Below are 15,928 nucleotides of genomic sequence, written 5' to 3'. Positions count from 1 at the left end.
TGTAGTCCCAGCTACTCAGGAGGCTGAGGCAGGAGAATGGCGTGAACCTGGGAGGCGGAGTTTGCAGTGAGCCGAGATTGTGCCACTGCACTCCAGCCTGGGCGACAGAGCGAGACTCCGTCTCAAAAAAAAAAAAAAAATTTTTTTACATACTGCCAATCTTGTCTATAGTTACTAAACTGCAGATGCTGTGAGTTAGACTTCAATCTTGGGTTTTCCACTGCATGTTAATAACAGAAGAAATAAAAACAATAATGGAGAAGTTATCCCATAGTGTTTTAGAAATTATATCCAGTCTTATTTAAAAACAAAACAAAAATCTTGAAGTTTTCTGAAAATCCATTGGTCATTCCCATCTTCCTCTCTTGCAGCCATGCACCGTGCTATAGGAATAATGAGTTACTCTTAGTGCGTAGCTTATACGCAGCACACACTCTCTTCTGTCTTCCTGTGTATTATCTCATTTCATCGCCTTTTCAGCCCTACAGATGAAAACATTGAAGTTAAGAGAAGTTAAATAGTTTGTTCAAGTTCACACATCTAATAAGAGACAAAGCTAAAAACCAAGTTCAGGCCTTTCCCATTATGTCTCCCACTTCCCTTGCTATCAATTATTCTGCAGGGCAAAAAGAGACTACCAGACAGTGAGTATGTATGTCAGACAGAAAAATAACCATTGATTTGTCTGTAGTTTATTTTGTGCTTTTGTCATTCTTTACTTACATTCTTGCTGTTGTTGGCTGTGAAATATCTCTGTCCTAAATATTTTAACCTTTCTAAATGGATGTCTGGTATATTCCTTTATAATCTTGATTAAGGTAACCAAAATTAAACATTTCAATTTTATTTCAACCTTTACATCTCTACTCTCTCCCCTACAGCCATTGTAAAATAATATTCGGAAGTGACTGAAGACCAGGATTAAGTTAGAGCCAAAGAACTCAGTACATCTTTTCTGAATTCTCAGAGGTTTACTAGAGAAAGTAAAACTTTGTATGAATGAGATAAACTTGAATTTCTGGTGATGCAATCGTGTTTTGTAGTCTCCTCAGAGTGCACAAAAAAAATCTCAAAATAACTAAGTTTGAGTATTTAGTAATTGTTGTTGTTGTTGTTGTTGTTGTTGTCTGTTGTTTGAAATGGAGTTTTGCTCTTGTTGCCCAGGCTGGAGTGCAGTGGTGCGATCTCAGCTCACCGCAACCTCCGCCTCCCGGGTTCAAGCGATTCGTCTACCTCAGCCTCATGAATAGCTGGGATTACAGCCATGCGCCACCACACCTGGCTAATTTTGAAATTTTAGTAAAGACAGGGTTTCTCCATGTTAGTCAGGCTGGTCTCGAACTCCTGACCTCAGGTGATCCGTCCACCTAGGCGTCCCAAAGTGCTGGGATTACAGGTATGAGCCACTGGGCCCAGACTTAATTATTTAGTAATTTTTAACAACAATCAGGTTGTACTATTCTGATTTTACTATCCAGAAAACAGAAGAGTATCAAATAAATACTTGAAATCAAATAAGTAAGAATTAACTGTATCATTTAATACTTGTGAAACACAATATCAAAAAACAGCAATGATCAGTTCACAATGTTGATGTCAGAGGATAACTACTTACTTGAGACATTATTAGTCTGGTAAGTTTCCTTTGAATTTCATGCTGTAATCTTTAGCATAGCAGAGTTCTGTGTGTGAGTTTCATCTCTTTTCCTTTCTCTTTGGTGGCAATCCATTTCTATAAGGATAATTCACTCCAAGCTCTGTTCCATAATTTGGGGTCATTACAGGGCACATTCATAATTGATTTGAGAAATAATTTAGATTTTATATTTCAAACTTGAGAAATAATTTAAATTTCATATTTCAAACATGTCAGATTTCTTTTCGTTTCTTTTTGTTGTTGTTGTTGTTGTTGTTTTGAGACAGAGTCTCACTCTGTTTCCCAGGCTGGAGTGCAGTGGCACGATCTTGGCTCCCTGCAACCTCAGTCTCGCGGATTCAAGTGATTCTCCTGCCTCAGCCTCCGGAGTAGCTGGAATTACAGGCGTGGGCCACGCCACCTGGCTAATGTTTGTATTTTTCAGTAGAGACAGGGTTCACCATGTTGGACAGGCTGATCTCAAGCTTCTGACCTCAGGTGATCAGCCTGCCTTGACCTCCCAAAGTGCTGGGATTACAGACATGAGCCACCACGCCTGGCCTCAAACATGTCAGATTTCTGTCATGCCCTCTCCCCACTCCACAATGAATTCCAAAACCAATTGTTCTTCTCCTGATAATGATTTGTCCCTTTAGCATTTGGGTATTAGAGAAAGGATGAGGTTGTCTGAACCTATTTGAGATGAACTGCATTGTTAAGTTTTTACTTAGACTCGGGTCTATTTATAGTTAAGCAGTGGTTCTCAAAATGTGTCTCTGGACCAGCAATGTTGTCATCAGGTCCAGGGACACATTTTGCCTGGGAGCATATAAAAAAATGCAAATTCTCAGTACTCACCAGACAATCATAAACTAGGAGTGAGGACCAGCAACTGGTCTTTTAACAAATCCTTTGTTCGAGTCATTCTGATACATGCTAGACTCTGAGAAGGAAGATTAGAAACTACTGATCTTCTGAGATTAGAAGCTTCTAAGATGAGAAGTTTGGCATTCTTGCTGAATTTGGATTCAGGTCATCTCCAGTTTATAAACTTTTCCTTAGTTAACTAATGTCCCAAACTAGAGCTTAGGCCACACCTGAGAGACGTGTTACATCTTTCAAAGCTCTTGCCAGGCTGGAGTGCGGTGGCGCGATCTCCACTCACTGCAAGCTCCGCCTCCCAGATTCACGCCATTCTCCTGCCTCAGTCTCCCGTGTAGCTGGGACTACAGGCGCCCGCCACCGTGCCCGGCTAATTTTTGTATTTTTAGTAGAGACAGGGTTTCACCGTGTTAGTCAGGATGGTCTCCATCTCCTGACCTCGTGATCCGCCCGTCTCGGCCTCCCAAAGTGCTGGGATTACAGGCGTGAGCCACCGCGCCCCGTGAGAGTAAACCTATTTTCACAGGCAAAAGATTAAGGCATTGTTTGTCTGTATCAGTCATCAACAGAAAGCATTTCAATTGCTATCGTAGTTGTTTCATGAACTTAGTGGCTCAGAAATAAAAAAAAAATCAGTATCATTCTTTCATTTCATAGATGAAAACAGTTTAAGCTCAGGCTCCTCAGGACAGAAAAACCCTAAAACAATGTAAATGTAAAACTAATCATAATTTATAATTGCAGAAATTTGAACTGACTAAAATAAATTGTCCCCAGAATGGTATAGGAATAGCTCCCAAATCAGGCCATACTATTTAATCAAAAAAAGAAAATCATTTCAAAAGTGGTTTTACTTATAATGGTACTGAGTAAAATCAGCGTTTCCAGTAAGATAGTTGATGAAAAGTTTACTCATTTGCAGCGATGGCAAGAACATGCACTTTGTTACACTTTGTGATTCAAAACTTAGGGAGGCGCTGCAGAGTAACAGAGGAACCATGGCGTAGAGACTCAATCCTGGTATGCTCCACAAAGGGCCCGTGGACAAGTTATTCATCTCAAAAATGAACATGTCCTACAAGACCACTGGTTGGCAAAGTATGACGCCTGGGCAAAATCTGGCCTGCCACCAGTTTTTGTATGATCTGAGAGCTAAGGATGTTTTTTAATAGCTGACATTTGGAATTGATTTGGTAATGAACATTTTCTTTGAAACCAAATTAAGTGAAATGTTCTCTCTCCAACAAAGAATTCCATTCTCCTCACTAATAAATCTGTATTGCAAAAAAGTACTTAATGGCTTACTATTATATTTTGAATTCTATCACTAAAAAAAAAATTGTAAAAATTTGTTTTCTATCTTGTTACATAAATACCTTCATCATATCCTTGGTCTTCCTCTTGACCTCTGGCTCTTTACAGAAATGTTTGCCCATCCCTGGATGAGATGATTTTTAAGGTCCCTTCAACAATCTAATTTTTAACTATTCTCCACAGATAGCAGTCAAACCACTTGTAGAATGCAGGCGATTTGGACAATATGGATTTGCCAGCGTTTGGCTGTTCATGAATGGAAGAGAGTCAGATTGGTCCACTAACAGTCCCAATTGTCCATCTTCACCCTGCATGTTTGAAAAGAAAGAGAAGAGATCGATAGCATATTAGTTTAAGCCATATTGGCTGTGTTAGAAAATCCACCCTGCCTTGGGCAAATCCTCAACCTTTGTGCCTTAATATGCCATCTGTGCTATGGGGAATTAATCGGTTAATGTTCACACCTTCCCCAAAGATGGCTGGGGCTTCTACATATTCACAAAAACTTCAAAAGTTGTAATGCTTTTTGACAGATAGTTTTTCTTTCCCATCATTTTTTCTCACATTATTAACCTAAGAAATAGTTTAACAAATGAAAAATTTATCGAAGAACTAATTTAATAACGGTCATTAAGTGACTTTGATATTTCTAACACAGATTCCTAAGCATACTGGATATACTATGTATCCAGTACACAAAAGGCAGAGTTCCCCATGGAACCATTTTGGTCATGTGTGCCTAATATCATGCCTACAAGATAGGGTTGGAGAGACCTATAAGCCTCTTTGCCAAATATTGTATGGGGTCCAGCTTGCATAATGGTTCAGATTCTCCTTAGAGAATCAACGTTGGAATTTCCAGACCTTCAAGCGACTCTAAATTAAGGTGCAAATTTGTTACCTGGGAAGGTAATTTTTAACTCCCCATTAATGTCCATTTGTTAGTACTTTAGCCCAAATTAGGTTTTTAAAATTAGCTAGCTGACTGAGAGCAGTACTTGACGAAGTGAATCAGATTCTTCTAAGTAGGTTCAGGGGAAGTTTTGAAAATAAGTCCTTGGGTGATTGTGATACATCCTCCTTCACTTTCAGCACCATGCATTGGCAAGAATGCATCTGTGTGCACATGGGAGCACACACGCAAGACTTAATACTCTAGCTTCTAGAGCAGCATTGTCTGATAGTGATATAACGCAAGCCACATAGATAATTTTAAGTGTTTTAGTAGCCACATTGAAAAATAAATTTTAGGCCGAGCGTAATGGCTCACTCCTGTAATCCCAGCACTTTGGGAGGCTGAGGCGGACAGATCACGAGGTCAGGAGTTCGAAACCAGCCTGACCAACATGGTGAAACTCTCTCTTCTAAAAATTTAAAAATTAGCCGGGCGTGGTGGCAGGCGCCAGTGATCCCAGCTACTTGAGAGGCTGAGGCAGGGGAATCGCTTGAACCTGGGAGGCGGAGGTTGCAGTGAGCTGAGACCGCACCATTGCACTCAACCTGGGCAACGAGAGCAAAACTCTGTCTCAAAAAAAATTTTAAAATAAATAAATTTTAAAGGTGAAATTAAATTTAATAATTTAAGTATACATTTAAAACATTATTGCTTTCAACATGTAATCCAAATAAAAATTATTAGTGATGTTTTACTTTTGGAATACTAAGTATTTGGTATCTGATGTGTATTTTAAAATACTCACAGCCGGTATTCATTGACCAGCCACATCTCAAGTGCTCAGTAACCACATGGGGTGAGCAGTTATTTTAATGGACAGTGCAGCTCTGAAGGGCCTTGAACTGGAAAGTGGGTCACAGAGAGCAAAGTGTGGCTGCCTTCGTGGCTGATAAAGGCAGCAAGGGGATGGGCTGGGGGCACAAATAGAAGTTGGGACCAGCCCAGATCTTCACCCCTTCATTATATCCAAGTCATATTTTTGCTGACGGTCAGATGTAACTCTAGGTAACTTAACCTTGTTTACATAAAAACTTTTAGAAAAACATAAGCACTGGAGTTAGATGCTTGGCTTTACCACTTAGCTGTATGACCTTGGACAAGTTACTGAAAACCCTGTTTCTTCATCTGCAAAATGGGAGCAGTGATAATGCCTCAAGCTCACAGAATTATTGTGACAATTAAATGACCAGTGAGCATAAAAACAATGAATACTCAATGACTACTTGATATTTATTTTCACAATTGCTATTATTAACTTCTCTTAGGCACTAAATTAGTTTTAAAATGAACTATAAAGACAATCAGATACTATCAATTATTCTAAATTTCTAAAAAGCAGAAAAATGACATAGCCATATATAGAGAGAAATTTTTTCAAATAATAGGTGTAATCAGTTCATTAAATTGGGCATTATACTGTCATGTACACACATCAATGCACCAAAAACCCAGAAGATACTACATTACCAAGACTATCTTAAAATTCAACGTTGTTATGGTAGTAGGTGAGCCAATTTGAAAGAAGAGTTGGTTCTTCTTTTTCCTCCTCCTCCTCCTTCTCCTCCTCCATCTTTTTTTGTTTAAAGCCTACAGGAAGAAATAAAGTAAAGCTAAAGGAATTGAATGCAAAGTTTGCATCATACATGTGAACTAATCTTTTCTCCATGGCATATCTAGAAGATCAAGTAAGACACCCATTCATATGGTTCATTAACTAGTGAAACTTCAGTGGAAATAGGGCAGGAGGAAGTAGTTTCTTGCTCACAAAATTGTTAGTAGTCAAAAATACAGTGTAGCAGTTCTCACGTAAAATAGAAGGATGAAAAATACTAACAGTCAATGCTTGTTATGCCAAGTACATGTTTCACAGGGGTTTTGTTTAGAATGAAAGAGATAGTGAAAGTTTTAAGATGCTAGTAAGTAGTGAATAAATGCAGAATGTACTTACACATTTATGTACCAAATGCTGGAAGGCTGTGCACCACATGGAGCAAAGAAATGTACTAAACCATCAATTTACCAGGTCATTTTAAATGTAGGCAGCAAAATGGCCGTGTGTGTGAAAAGCCACTACTATATTTTGAGAGAGCCTTTCTAAGAATCCTGAAATATTAATAACATGATCTTAATGTAGTTGGAGACAAAAGAATGTGTTAAGGGTAGCAAGGGCGGCCGAGAACAGCACAATGACAATTTTGTATTTTCTGCCTGTGCTTATAAAAGCAAAAGGAAAAGAGTGTGTGTTCAAAGAACAGCAGCCTTCAATTTTCCAAATTGGTATAAAACTGTATTTCCCAAATGAATTCACATATATTTATTCCTGGTGACATATTAATACCAGCTTCGAGGAAAAATAGGAAAAAATAGCAATTTGCATATGCACTTTTTTCTTATTCACATAATGTATACAACAAGTTTTTGCACTGTAAGAAATTTAATGAAATTGAAGGAAACATTTTCCATTGTGATTTTTGCAAAAGAGGAGTTTAATTTTTTAACTGGAAGTAGTATCAGAATAGCTTTTCAAATATGCTATTTGGACTTTGTGATGACCAATCACTGGACAGATTTTTGTCCTTGTCGATCTTCCACTCCCACTATGAGTTTTTCCGTTTTGATGCTTGTTGAAATTGAGAGGTGCATGAGAATCAGTCAGTAATATGCAGTTTTCTGCCAACATTCAGATGTGAAAAAAAAAAAATGAAAGCATTTTGTGCCTTCTTTGCAGTCCTGAGTTGCCACGAGTTGCTTTTGTCGACTGCGACTGACTGAGTGACAGGTGGGACCCAGCGGGTTTGTGTTCCTGTTCAGAGGCTCACTGTGTTTGATGTGGGAAAGCTGGGCTTGACCCCCAGTCCTTCTTCCTGCCAAAGTCAGGGTTTCTGATTTTAATCAAAACCCCAGGGCCATCTTAAGCATGACCAAAAAAGCACCTTGCAAGTTGAACCTTATCTAATTATGCAATGTGTATAAACTTGAGACACATAAATCTCAGTCATTGGAGCAACTTGTTTTTCTAAGATGCTCCGGTCCAGTGAAAGACGAAAGCAAATAAGGGAGAGATTGATCTCCCAGCGCTTTTATTGTCGGTGCTCCACACGTCATAAAGTTTTGGCTTGTTAAAGGAAATTCCATAAACAACTTTAGTTAGTAAGAGTGAAGTAACTGTGTGCCTTCCTGAGCCCCTGCTAAATTCCCTTTCCGCTTGCCATTACAAGAGTATGATTAAGAAAATGCCAACAGGATATGCGAGTGGGTGGAACAGACTTCAGCTGGAAGCCATACAGATGCTTGATGGATGAGTAGCGACGGTGAGATGATGGCCCTACCTCCAGAGAGAGAATCAAGCAGTTGCATTGATCTCTTTCTAGTACTCATTTCAATAAGTTCTGCTGCATTGCTAGCATTGGTTGTTCTGTTTTGGCTGCCAGGCCAACATCTGATAGGTCCTTCTCCCCACTGCTGTTTCTGACAGTATAGACACGTCCTAAGGACATGATGAATGAAAAGCAATGAGAGTGACTTATGCTGGAAAAATTGTGGGTTACTGGCACATTTTCTTTGAACCTCTGGTGTTATGAAATAACTTTATTCTTAATGGCCGTGTCTCTGTGGGTTTAGTGCTGATGGTGTTGGTCAATTTTTATGTGGGATTGAGACAGATTTGAGAGGTGATCATGAAAGCCTTAGGGGAAGAAAAAAGAATGGGGAGCAAGTAGTCATTATTTTTTATTATGAGTTTCCCCAGAATTAGTGAGTTTTTCCACACTAGTAAAAGTAGTCCTTAGTGTCAGTATGATGACAGTGTCAGTGTGATGTTTATGAAGATGAAGTCATGGAAAGCATGTCAGGTGTATAAAAAACTGTATGGCCCGTGTTCTTTATACCAGGCTCTTGGGAGGTGTGTGCATTGAGGGGGACAGGTGCTGGAAAAATGGAAAGAGGGAAAAGCAGGAGGGTTTTATGAACTCGAAAATAGACAGAAAATATTCACTGATCAAAAAACAAATCTTAGCATACTATATTCCAAAATCTACAGTTGATAGTCGTTATTTCACCCTGAAACTGTGACCCGTGCCTTACAAACTCGTCTTTTTTACTTGGTTGCCTTTGTTGATCTTTCGATTTGGTTCATTCTGTAGGTGTAATTAGGAAATAATCAGAAACTGTTTTTTTTTTTTTTTGTTAGCTCTTGGATACACTTCCCACTGGTTGGCTAAAGGCTACACTCGGAAATTCCATAGCATGTGACTAAGCATACAGGCTTTGAGGGCAGAACACTTGGGGTCAAAGCTGGGTGCTGACACTTACCAGATGTATAGTCTTGTGCCCGCAATTAACTGCTCAAAGCTGAAATTCCTCACTTCTAAGGTAGAGATAATGCCTGTAGAAAAGGGGTGCTGTAAGAATTAGGCAGCATAATGTGTATAAAGGGTAGCTGGCACATAGAAAGGTGTTCAGTAAACTTTGCTGTGCTTTTACTTGATTCTGCCAGGTTTAAGAAAATTTCTTCCCTTGGACTTCTTGTCACTTGACCAGGAATGTTAATGGTCCTTAAAGAACGACTATACTCAGTGAATGTTTTTGGTTGCATTACCTGCATTTCAAGCCACATGATCACTAATGATCAGCAAGAATGTCACCCTTCTTCTGAATCAAGGAGGTGGCTTTGCATTTTTGCATTGCTGTATTTGCAGTGGTTTATATTTGTTTGTTTTTTTCTTCTTCCCTGCAGCTTGCAAAATTGGATATTACAAGGCTCTCTCCACGGATGCCACCTGTGCCAAGTGCCCACCCCACAGCTACTCTGTCTGGGAAGGAGCCACCTCGTGCACTTGTGACCGAGGCTTTTTCAGAGCTGACAACGATGCTGCCTCTATGCCCTGCACCCGTAAGTTGTATGCTTGTCTCTCATTCCTGTGATGTCAACAGCTTTCATTAACACCTAGCAAGGCACTGCCAGATCTTCTCCCAGGATAATCATGCGGGGGCCACTTGAGATCAAACATGCATCCTTTCTCAATCATAGCCCGGGAAATGCTTGTAAAAAGAAAGGGTCTTTCCCACTGTTTCTGGTTGCCTTCAGTGTGCACAGCTGCCTACAGACTACTTGGTGGAGAAGAGATTGACTGTTTTGAGGTTGTCTGACAGTGTGATTAGAGCTGAGATTGGTATTTATAAGTGGCTTTGCCATTGCAATGAGGACTCGGGGAAGGTTGACAACTGGCAGAAGAAACAGGTAGACAGCAGGGTTTGGGAATGTGGTTTCAGTCTGTAAAGGACAGCTCAGTGTGCACTGAGATCATTGCTTATGTTGTCATTACACCTCTTCCTTCTCTACTCATAGTTTTGTATGCATAGCACTTAGGCCCAAATCCTAATAAATGCTTGTTTAATGATAGCATTTAATAAATGCTGGGTTAATGAATGGATGAGACTGGGAAGCTTGGTATGAAGAGCAGGAGTGAAGAAATCTTTTCTCACACTTTATATGGACAGTGTTCCTAGGTATTACCATACCTTTCATGTACCGTTGGGGCTTCACAGACCCTACAATGACTGTGACCTTGATCGGAACAGGGAGCACTGGGCCCATGAATTTCCATTAGGTGAATCTGTGCTTGGAGGGATAGCCTCTGGCTCAGCTCGGAGACCTTCCACAGACTTGGAGTTTGTTTCCCAGCCTGTTGTGTAGCTGGGTGACTGTTGAGTCTCTTCAGTCTGTTTTCTCGCCTGGAGAACGGAGTTAAGAACAGTACCTCCTAATGGTTGTTGGTGTTAAACAGCCTTATGTTGTTTACGTGCTATGTAAATCGCATAGGATGATGCCACTTTCATACATTTTAGCTTTGGCCGGGAGCAGTGGCTCACGCATGTAATCCCAGCACTTCGGGAGGCCGAAGTGGACGGATCACCTGAGATCAGGAATTCGAGACTAGCCTGGTCAACATGGTGCAACCCTGTCTCTACTAAAAATACAAAAATTAATTGGCATGGTGGCTGGCGCCTATAATCCCAGCTGCTTGGGAGACTGAGGCTGGAGAATCACTTGAACCCAGGAGGCAGAGGCAGAGGTTGCAGTGAGGTGAGATCGTACCATTACACTCCAGCCTGGGTGACAAGAGCAAAACTGTGTCTCAAAAAAAAAAAAAAAATATATATATATATATATATATACACACACACACACACACATACACACACACACACGCATATTAGCTTCAGTTACCATTATCAGTATTATTATTTTGTTTCCTAACTACTACAAACTGTATTTTGGCCAATCTGGAGCTAACAACCCTGCAAATAAACGTTTTTTGGGTATTCAAGCACTTTGGGCCACTGGGAAATCAAGTCCTATCTTTAAAATGACTGGAGTGAGACTCCAGGTCTCTCTGACTTTATATTCAAATTGCTGTAACCTCCAGAGTTTCTTTCATAATGAGAGATAATAATGATGATGACAATTTTATAATTATGCCCAGGTAATGTAATAGGTACTTGAAAAAATCTGAATACTTGGTTCATAATATGAGAAATCTGTAAGGTAGATGTAATCTTCATCTTATAGAAAAGGTAACTGCAAGCTCAGAGATGTTAAGGAACATGCCCAAGATCACAACCTACCTTGGATAGAGTTGTACAACCTGAAGACTCACACAGTTTCTATTTGCTGGGAGATTCTCTTGCTGACTGTCCCAAGTCAAGCAGAAACATTCAGAGTTAAGGAGAATCCTAGGGTCAGCCTCAGATGTAACTGTTAAAAAGTTTAGATGCAGTAGCTCATGCCTATAATTCCAGCACTTTGGAAGGCCAAGGCAGGCGGGTTATTTGAGGTCAGGAGTTCAAGACCAGCCTGGGCAACACAGTGAAACCCCATCTCTGCTAAAAATGCAAAAATTAGCCAGGCGTGGTGGTGTGAGCCTGTAATCCCAGCTGCTCAGGAGGCTGAAGCACAAGAATCACTTAAACCGGAAGGCAGAGGTTGCAGTGAACTGACATTGCAACACTGAGCTCCACCCTGGGTGATAGAGGAGACACTATTGTCTAGGGGAAAAAAAAGAAAAGAAAAAAAGACAAAAGAAAAAAAATAGCCAGGACTGATGCCTTTCACCTGTGGTTCCAGCTATTTGGGAGGCTGAGGCAGGAGGATCACTTGAGCCCAGGAGGTCAAGGCTACAGTGAGCTGCATTCACATCACTGCACTCCAGCCTGGGTGACAAAAAAAAGACCCTGTTAAAAAAAAAAACAAAAAAACAGAAAAACTGTAAATGGGCAAGGAGTGTTTCTGCTTTCTCCCTTTCCTGTTCCTCCATAGACTAAGTACTTTCTCTGGGTGGCCACTTTTGTTTGAACTCTTTAAGTCCCAACCTTTTTCTTTTCCAATGTAAATATTTTCATGCTATGTTCCATTTGTGTGATTAGTTTAATAATAAACTCCCCACCTTTATCCACACCTGCTACCAACAATTTTCTTGTGGGAATCTGGGGCACAATAGTAAACTCAAGGGGAACTGTTTGGGACTGACATTTTGATGATTGCCCTCAGTTTGCATCATGTACTTCCCCACTTACTTTCCATGCAGATAAAGCCTTCTCTAGGCTGAGATTTGATTGTATTTTGAGTGTCATGAAATTTATCTCTGATGGCAGGAGGGCCTAGCTCTTTCTCCCAGGTATTTTTCAGTCTCGTGATGCCGACCTGTTTAGCATTTAAGGGGAACGTGTGCCCATCACTTTATTACCAAGTATTGCTACTTGGGAGTTTAGGAAACCTCCAAAGATGGCCACGTCTGTGCTGCTAGAACATTTGATGTATGTGTAATAAGGGTGTGGTAGTTGAGCCCTTGGAATTGTGTTTTTCTGTAGGAAAAGCTGTTAGCTTTATCTTAAGGATGCAAAAGGGAAAAGGAGAAAATTTTATTTTAGCATATGGATGGACTAAAAAAATCTAAAAATTAAAGTAACATTTGCATGTTTCAGAAGTCATTTTCCACAAGGTGAAGGGAAGGAAGGCTGGTAGCTTTTTGTGTCATTGTTAAAAGGTCCATGAAAATACCTGCTCTTGGAACTCCTTCTCCTACACTTCACTACTTCAAGGTCTTGTGCATTACTTTACTTACTTATTTATTCATTTTTTTTGAGATGGAGTCTCACTCTGTCACCCAGGCTGGAGTGCAGTGGTATGATCCTGGCTCACTGCAACCTCTACCTCCCAGGTTCAAGTGATTCTCCTGCCTCAGCCTCCTGAGCAGCTGGGACTACAGGCACCCAACAAAACACCCATTTGTTTTGTTTGTTTGTTTTTTAGTAGAGATGGAGTTTCACTCTATCGACCAGACTGGTCTTGAACTCCTCACCTCATGTGATCTGTGGACCTCAGCCTCTCGAAGTGCTGTGATGACAGGCGTGAGCCACTGCACCGGCCTTGTGCATTACGTTAATGGTGATCACATCCCACTTACTTTATATGCAACACTTCAGTTAAGAGGAAACAAAGTGCTGATGGCGATGCCATCAACTTGCTGATCAGATTGCCTTGGCTCTAACCACTGACCAACACTGTGATATTGAGAGAGGGCTTACCCTCCCCAGGCCCCAATTTCCTCATCTGTAAGTTAAAATTCTCACCATCTACCTCTGGGACTGTTTTAAGAATGAAATAGGAAAATATTTGCAAAGGTCTGGCACCTGATAGGGATCTAATAAATGTTTGTTCTCTTTCTCTTTTATTTCCAGCTGGTCATTTCCTTCCCCAAACTACCTCCACAGCAGGTTGACAGCGTATCTCACTGCCTCTCTATCAGTGATTTTCACCCTTGAGTGCATAATTAAATTACTGATGGCTGCCCTGTACCCCAGGATTTCTAGGGGGGTGGGTAGGACTCAGGCATCAGTATTTTCAAAAATCAGCCTGTTAATTTATTGTACAGTTAAGGTTCAGACCTCTCCAATGGAACTACATTGTTTTTTTTTTTAATTTTGAGACCGAGTTTTGCTCTTGTCACCCTGGCTGGAGTGCAATGGCACAATCTTGGCTCACCGCAACCTCTGCCTCCCGGGTTCAAGTGATTCTCCTGCCTCAGCCTCCCAAGTAGCTGGGACTACAGGCACACGCCACCACATCCAGCTAATTTGTTGTATTTTTAGTAGAGACGGGGTTTCACCATGTTGACCAGGCTAGTCTTGAACTCCAGACCTCAGGTGATCCGCCCGCCTCGGCCTCCCAAAGTGCTGGATTACAGGCATGAGCCACCACACCCAGCCAACAGAACTAAACTTGTAAATATTTTTTTAAACTTAAACATTAACTGCATAAGCTTCTGACGACTTCCTCTGAGATAGGGATAATCAGGGAAGTGACTATATTTTGCTGATAATAGATATAGTCGTAAGTCAGGCAGCAGAACTGGATTCTGATTTTTAGCCTAGGGCTCTTCCTCTCGACATCTCCCTTCCCAGTGAATATAGTGGACCTGTATTGTCTAGTACAGTAGACACTTGACACGTGGCTATTTAACCTTAAAGTCATTAAATTAAAATTCAGGTTCTTATTTAAACTTGGCACATTTTGAGAACTCAGTAGCCATTTGTGGCTAGTGGAGACTGTGCTGGACAGAAGACCCAGAGAATGTTCCTATCACCACGGAAAGTTCTACTGGACAATACTGTAGGAGACATTCCCATAGAGAAGACAGTGGGATTTTCTCAAAGACCCTCTTGTTCACATGACCCACAGAGTAACTCTCCCCACTTGCACCCTGCCCCCAGCTTTATCGGATTCTCTTGACAAGATGTGGGGATGGGAAGAAGCATAACATCAGGGAGCCTTTCAAACTGATTCCAGCCTCTAATCAGTTCTTACCAGTTGGTTAAGCCAGGTGACAAACCCAATTCCCTTGTGCTGACAGCCATGATAATCAGGCACCTTCTTTGTTCATTATGCTGTCTTTAACCCCAGCATTCTTATGCAGCCCCGCATTTAGTGATCGCTCACTGTGACGGCACACTAATGAAGAAATAAAACACACTATCTGAGACTCATTCTTCTAGCCAAAGAGAGACTGTGCTCCACTGGCTTGTAAAATCAGGTTTTTGTTCACTTGGAGAACGATTAGACCAGGTGAATACAAGTAGCATTGGCTAATTTCGAAGGAAACTGCCTAGGAAGTTTGCACCATTGACACTGCTGGAGAGCTTAAGAGAATAATCGTAAACAAACTTTACCTTTGGGAATACTTTTGATGGAGTCTCTGGTTAGGTTAACATAAATGGCTGCCTGTGAGATGTACTGAGCTGTTTCTATGGAAGCACCATCTGAACATTTTCTAGAAAATAGCCCATAACTATTTAGAACAGGGAGTTTAGAACAGAGCTTTTTAAACATCCACATGCACAAAAATCACATGGAAATCACCTGGGGATTAGGAGTAGGGAGGTTAAGCCTGAGATTCTGTTTCTGACAAGTTCCCAGGTGAGGCTGAAGCTACTGATCTGTAAAACCATCTTTAGGCAGCAAGGATTTACATTTCCTGCCCCACAGCTGTTAGGAGACAGGAGATTCTGTTTTGATGCCTGTAACTTGCAGACCTATTCTTCAGCTCAGTGGTGACTCTAGAAACGTATTTCATGGATTCTGATCATTCTCCATTAATGGAAATGGAATACTTCATTTGTCTCCTGTATGAAGAAAATCCAACCTGAGCAGAATCACATAACCAAATGCACTCACTGTGGAATTATTTTTCTTTTTAATTTTGCTGTTTGTTTCTTCCAGAATCCTCACTAAGTTATTGCCAGAGAGTAGAAATGTAAATGTTCATCTTAGACACCTGTATCAGTCAAGAGAGGCAACGGAGGCTTTTTTTTTGGCAACATTGCCCGAACAGGCACCATTATTTCTGCACATTCATGGCTGCCATTAAAGCTGATGGCAGGATTTTTATTTTATGAATCGTTTCTTAACAGGGATTTTGATGTGATTTTTATTAATGAAATTAATGTCCTTTAACTCTTCAAATAAGTAGCTCCTTCCCTTCTCCAGATCTCTTTTTTTTTTTTTTTTTTTTTTTTTGAGACGGAGTCTCGCTCTGTCTCCCGGGCTGGAGTGCAGTGGCCGGATCTCAGCTCACTGCAAGCTC

General features: G+C 40.7%; 1 protein-coding gene across 1 annotated transcript in view; it reads left to right on the top strand.

Annotated features, from left to right (window-relative positions):
• Positions 1–15,928, top strand: part of EPHA4 (EPH receptor A4) — a 155,581-nt gene that overhangs the window by 64,951 nt on the left and 74,702 nt on the right. The window contains exon 5 of the mRNA XM_011951897.1: positions 9,523–9,678. Within this exon, the coding sequence (XP_011807287.1) occupies positions 9,523–9,678 (156 nt within the window). The remainder of the gene's footprint in view (positions 1–9,522; positions 9,679–15,928) is intronic.

The sequence above is a fragment of the Colobus angolensis genome, unplaced genomic scaffold (assembly GCF_000951035.1).
Source record: "Colobus angolensis palliatus isolate OR3802 unplaced genomic scaffold, Cang.pa_1.0 Scaffold33, whole genome shotgun sequence".
Taxonomy (NCBI): Eukaryota; Metazoa; Chordata; class Mammalia; order Primates; family Cercopithecidae; genus Colobus; species Colobus angolensis.
The sequence above is the reverse complement of the archived record's forward strand: the minus strand, read 5'-3'. Positions and strand labels throughout refer to the sequence as shown.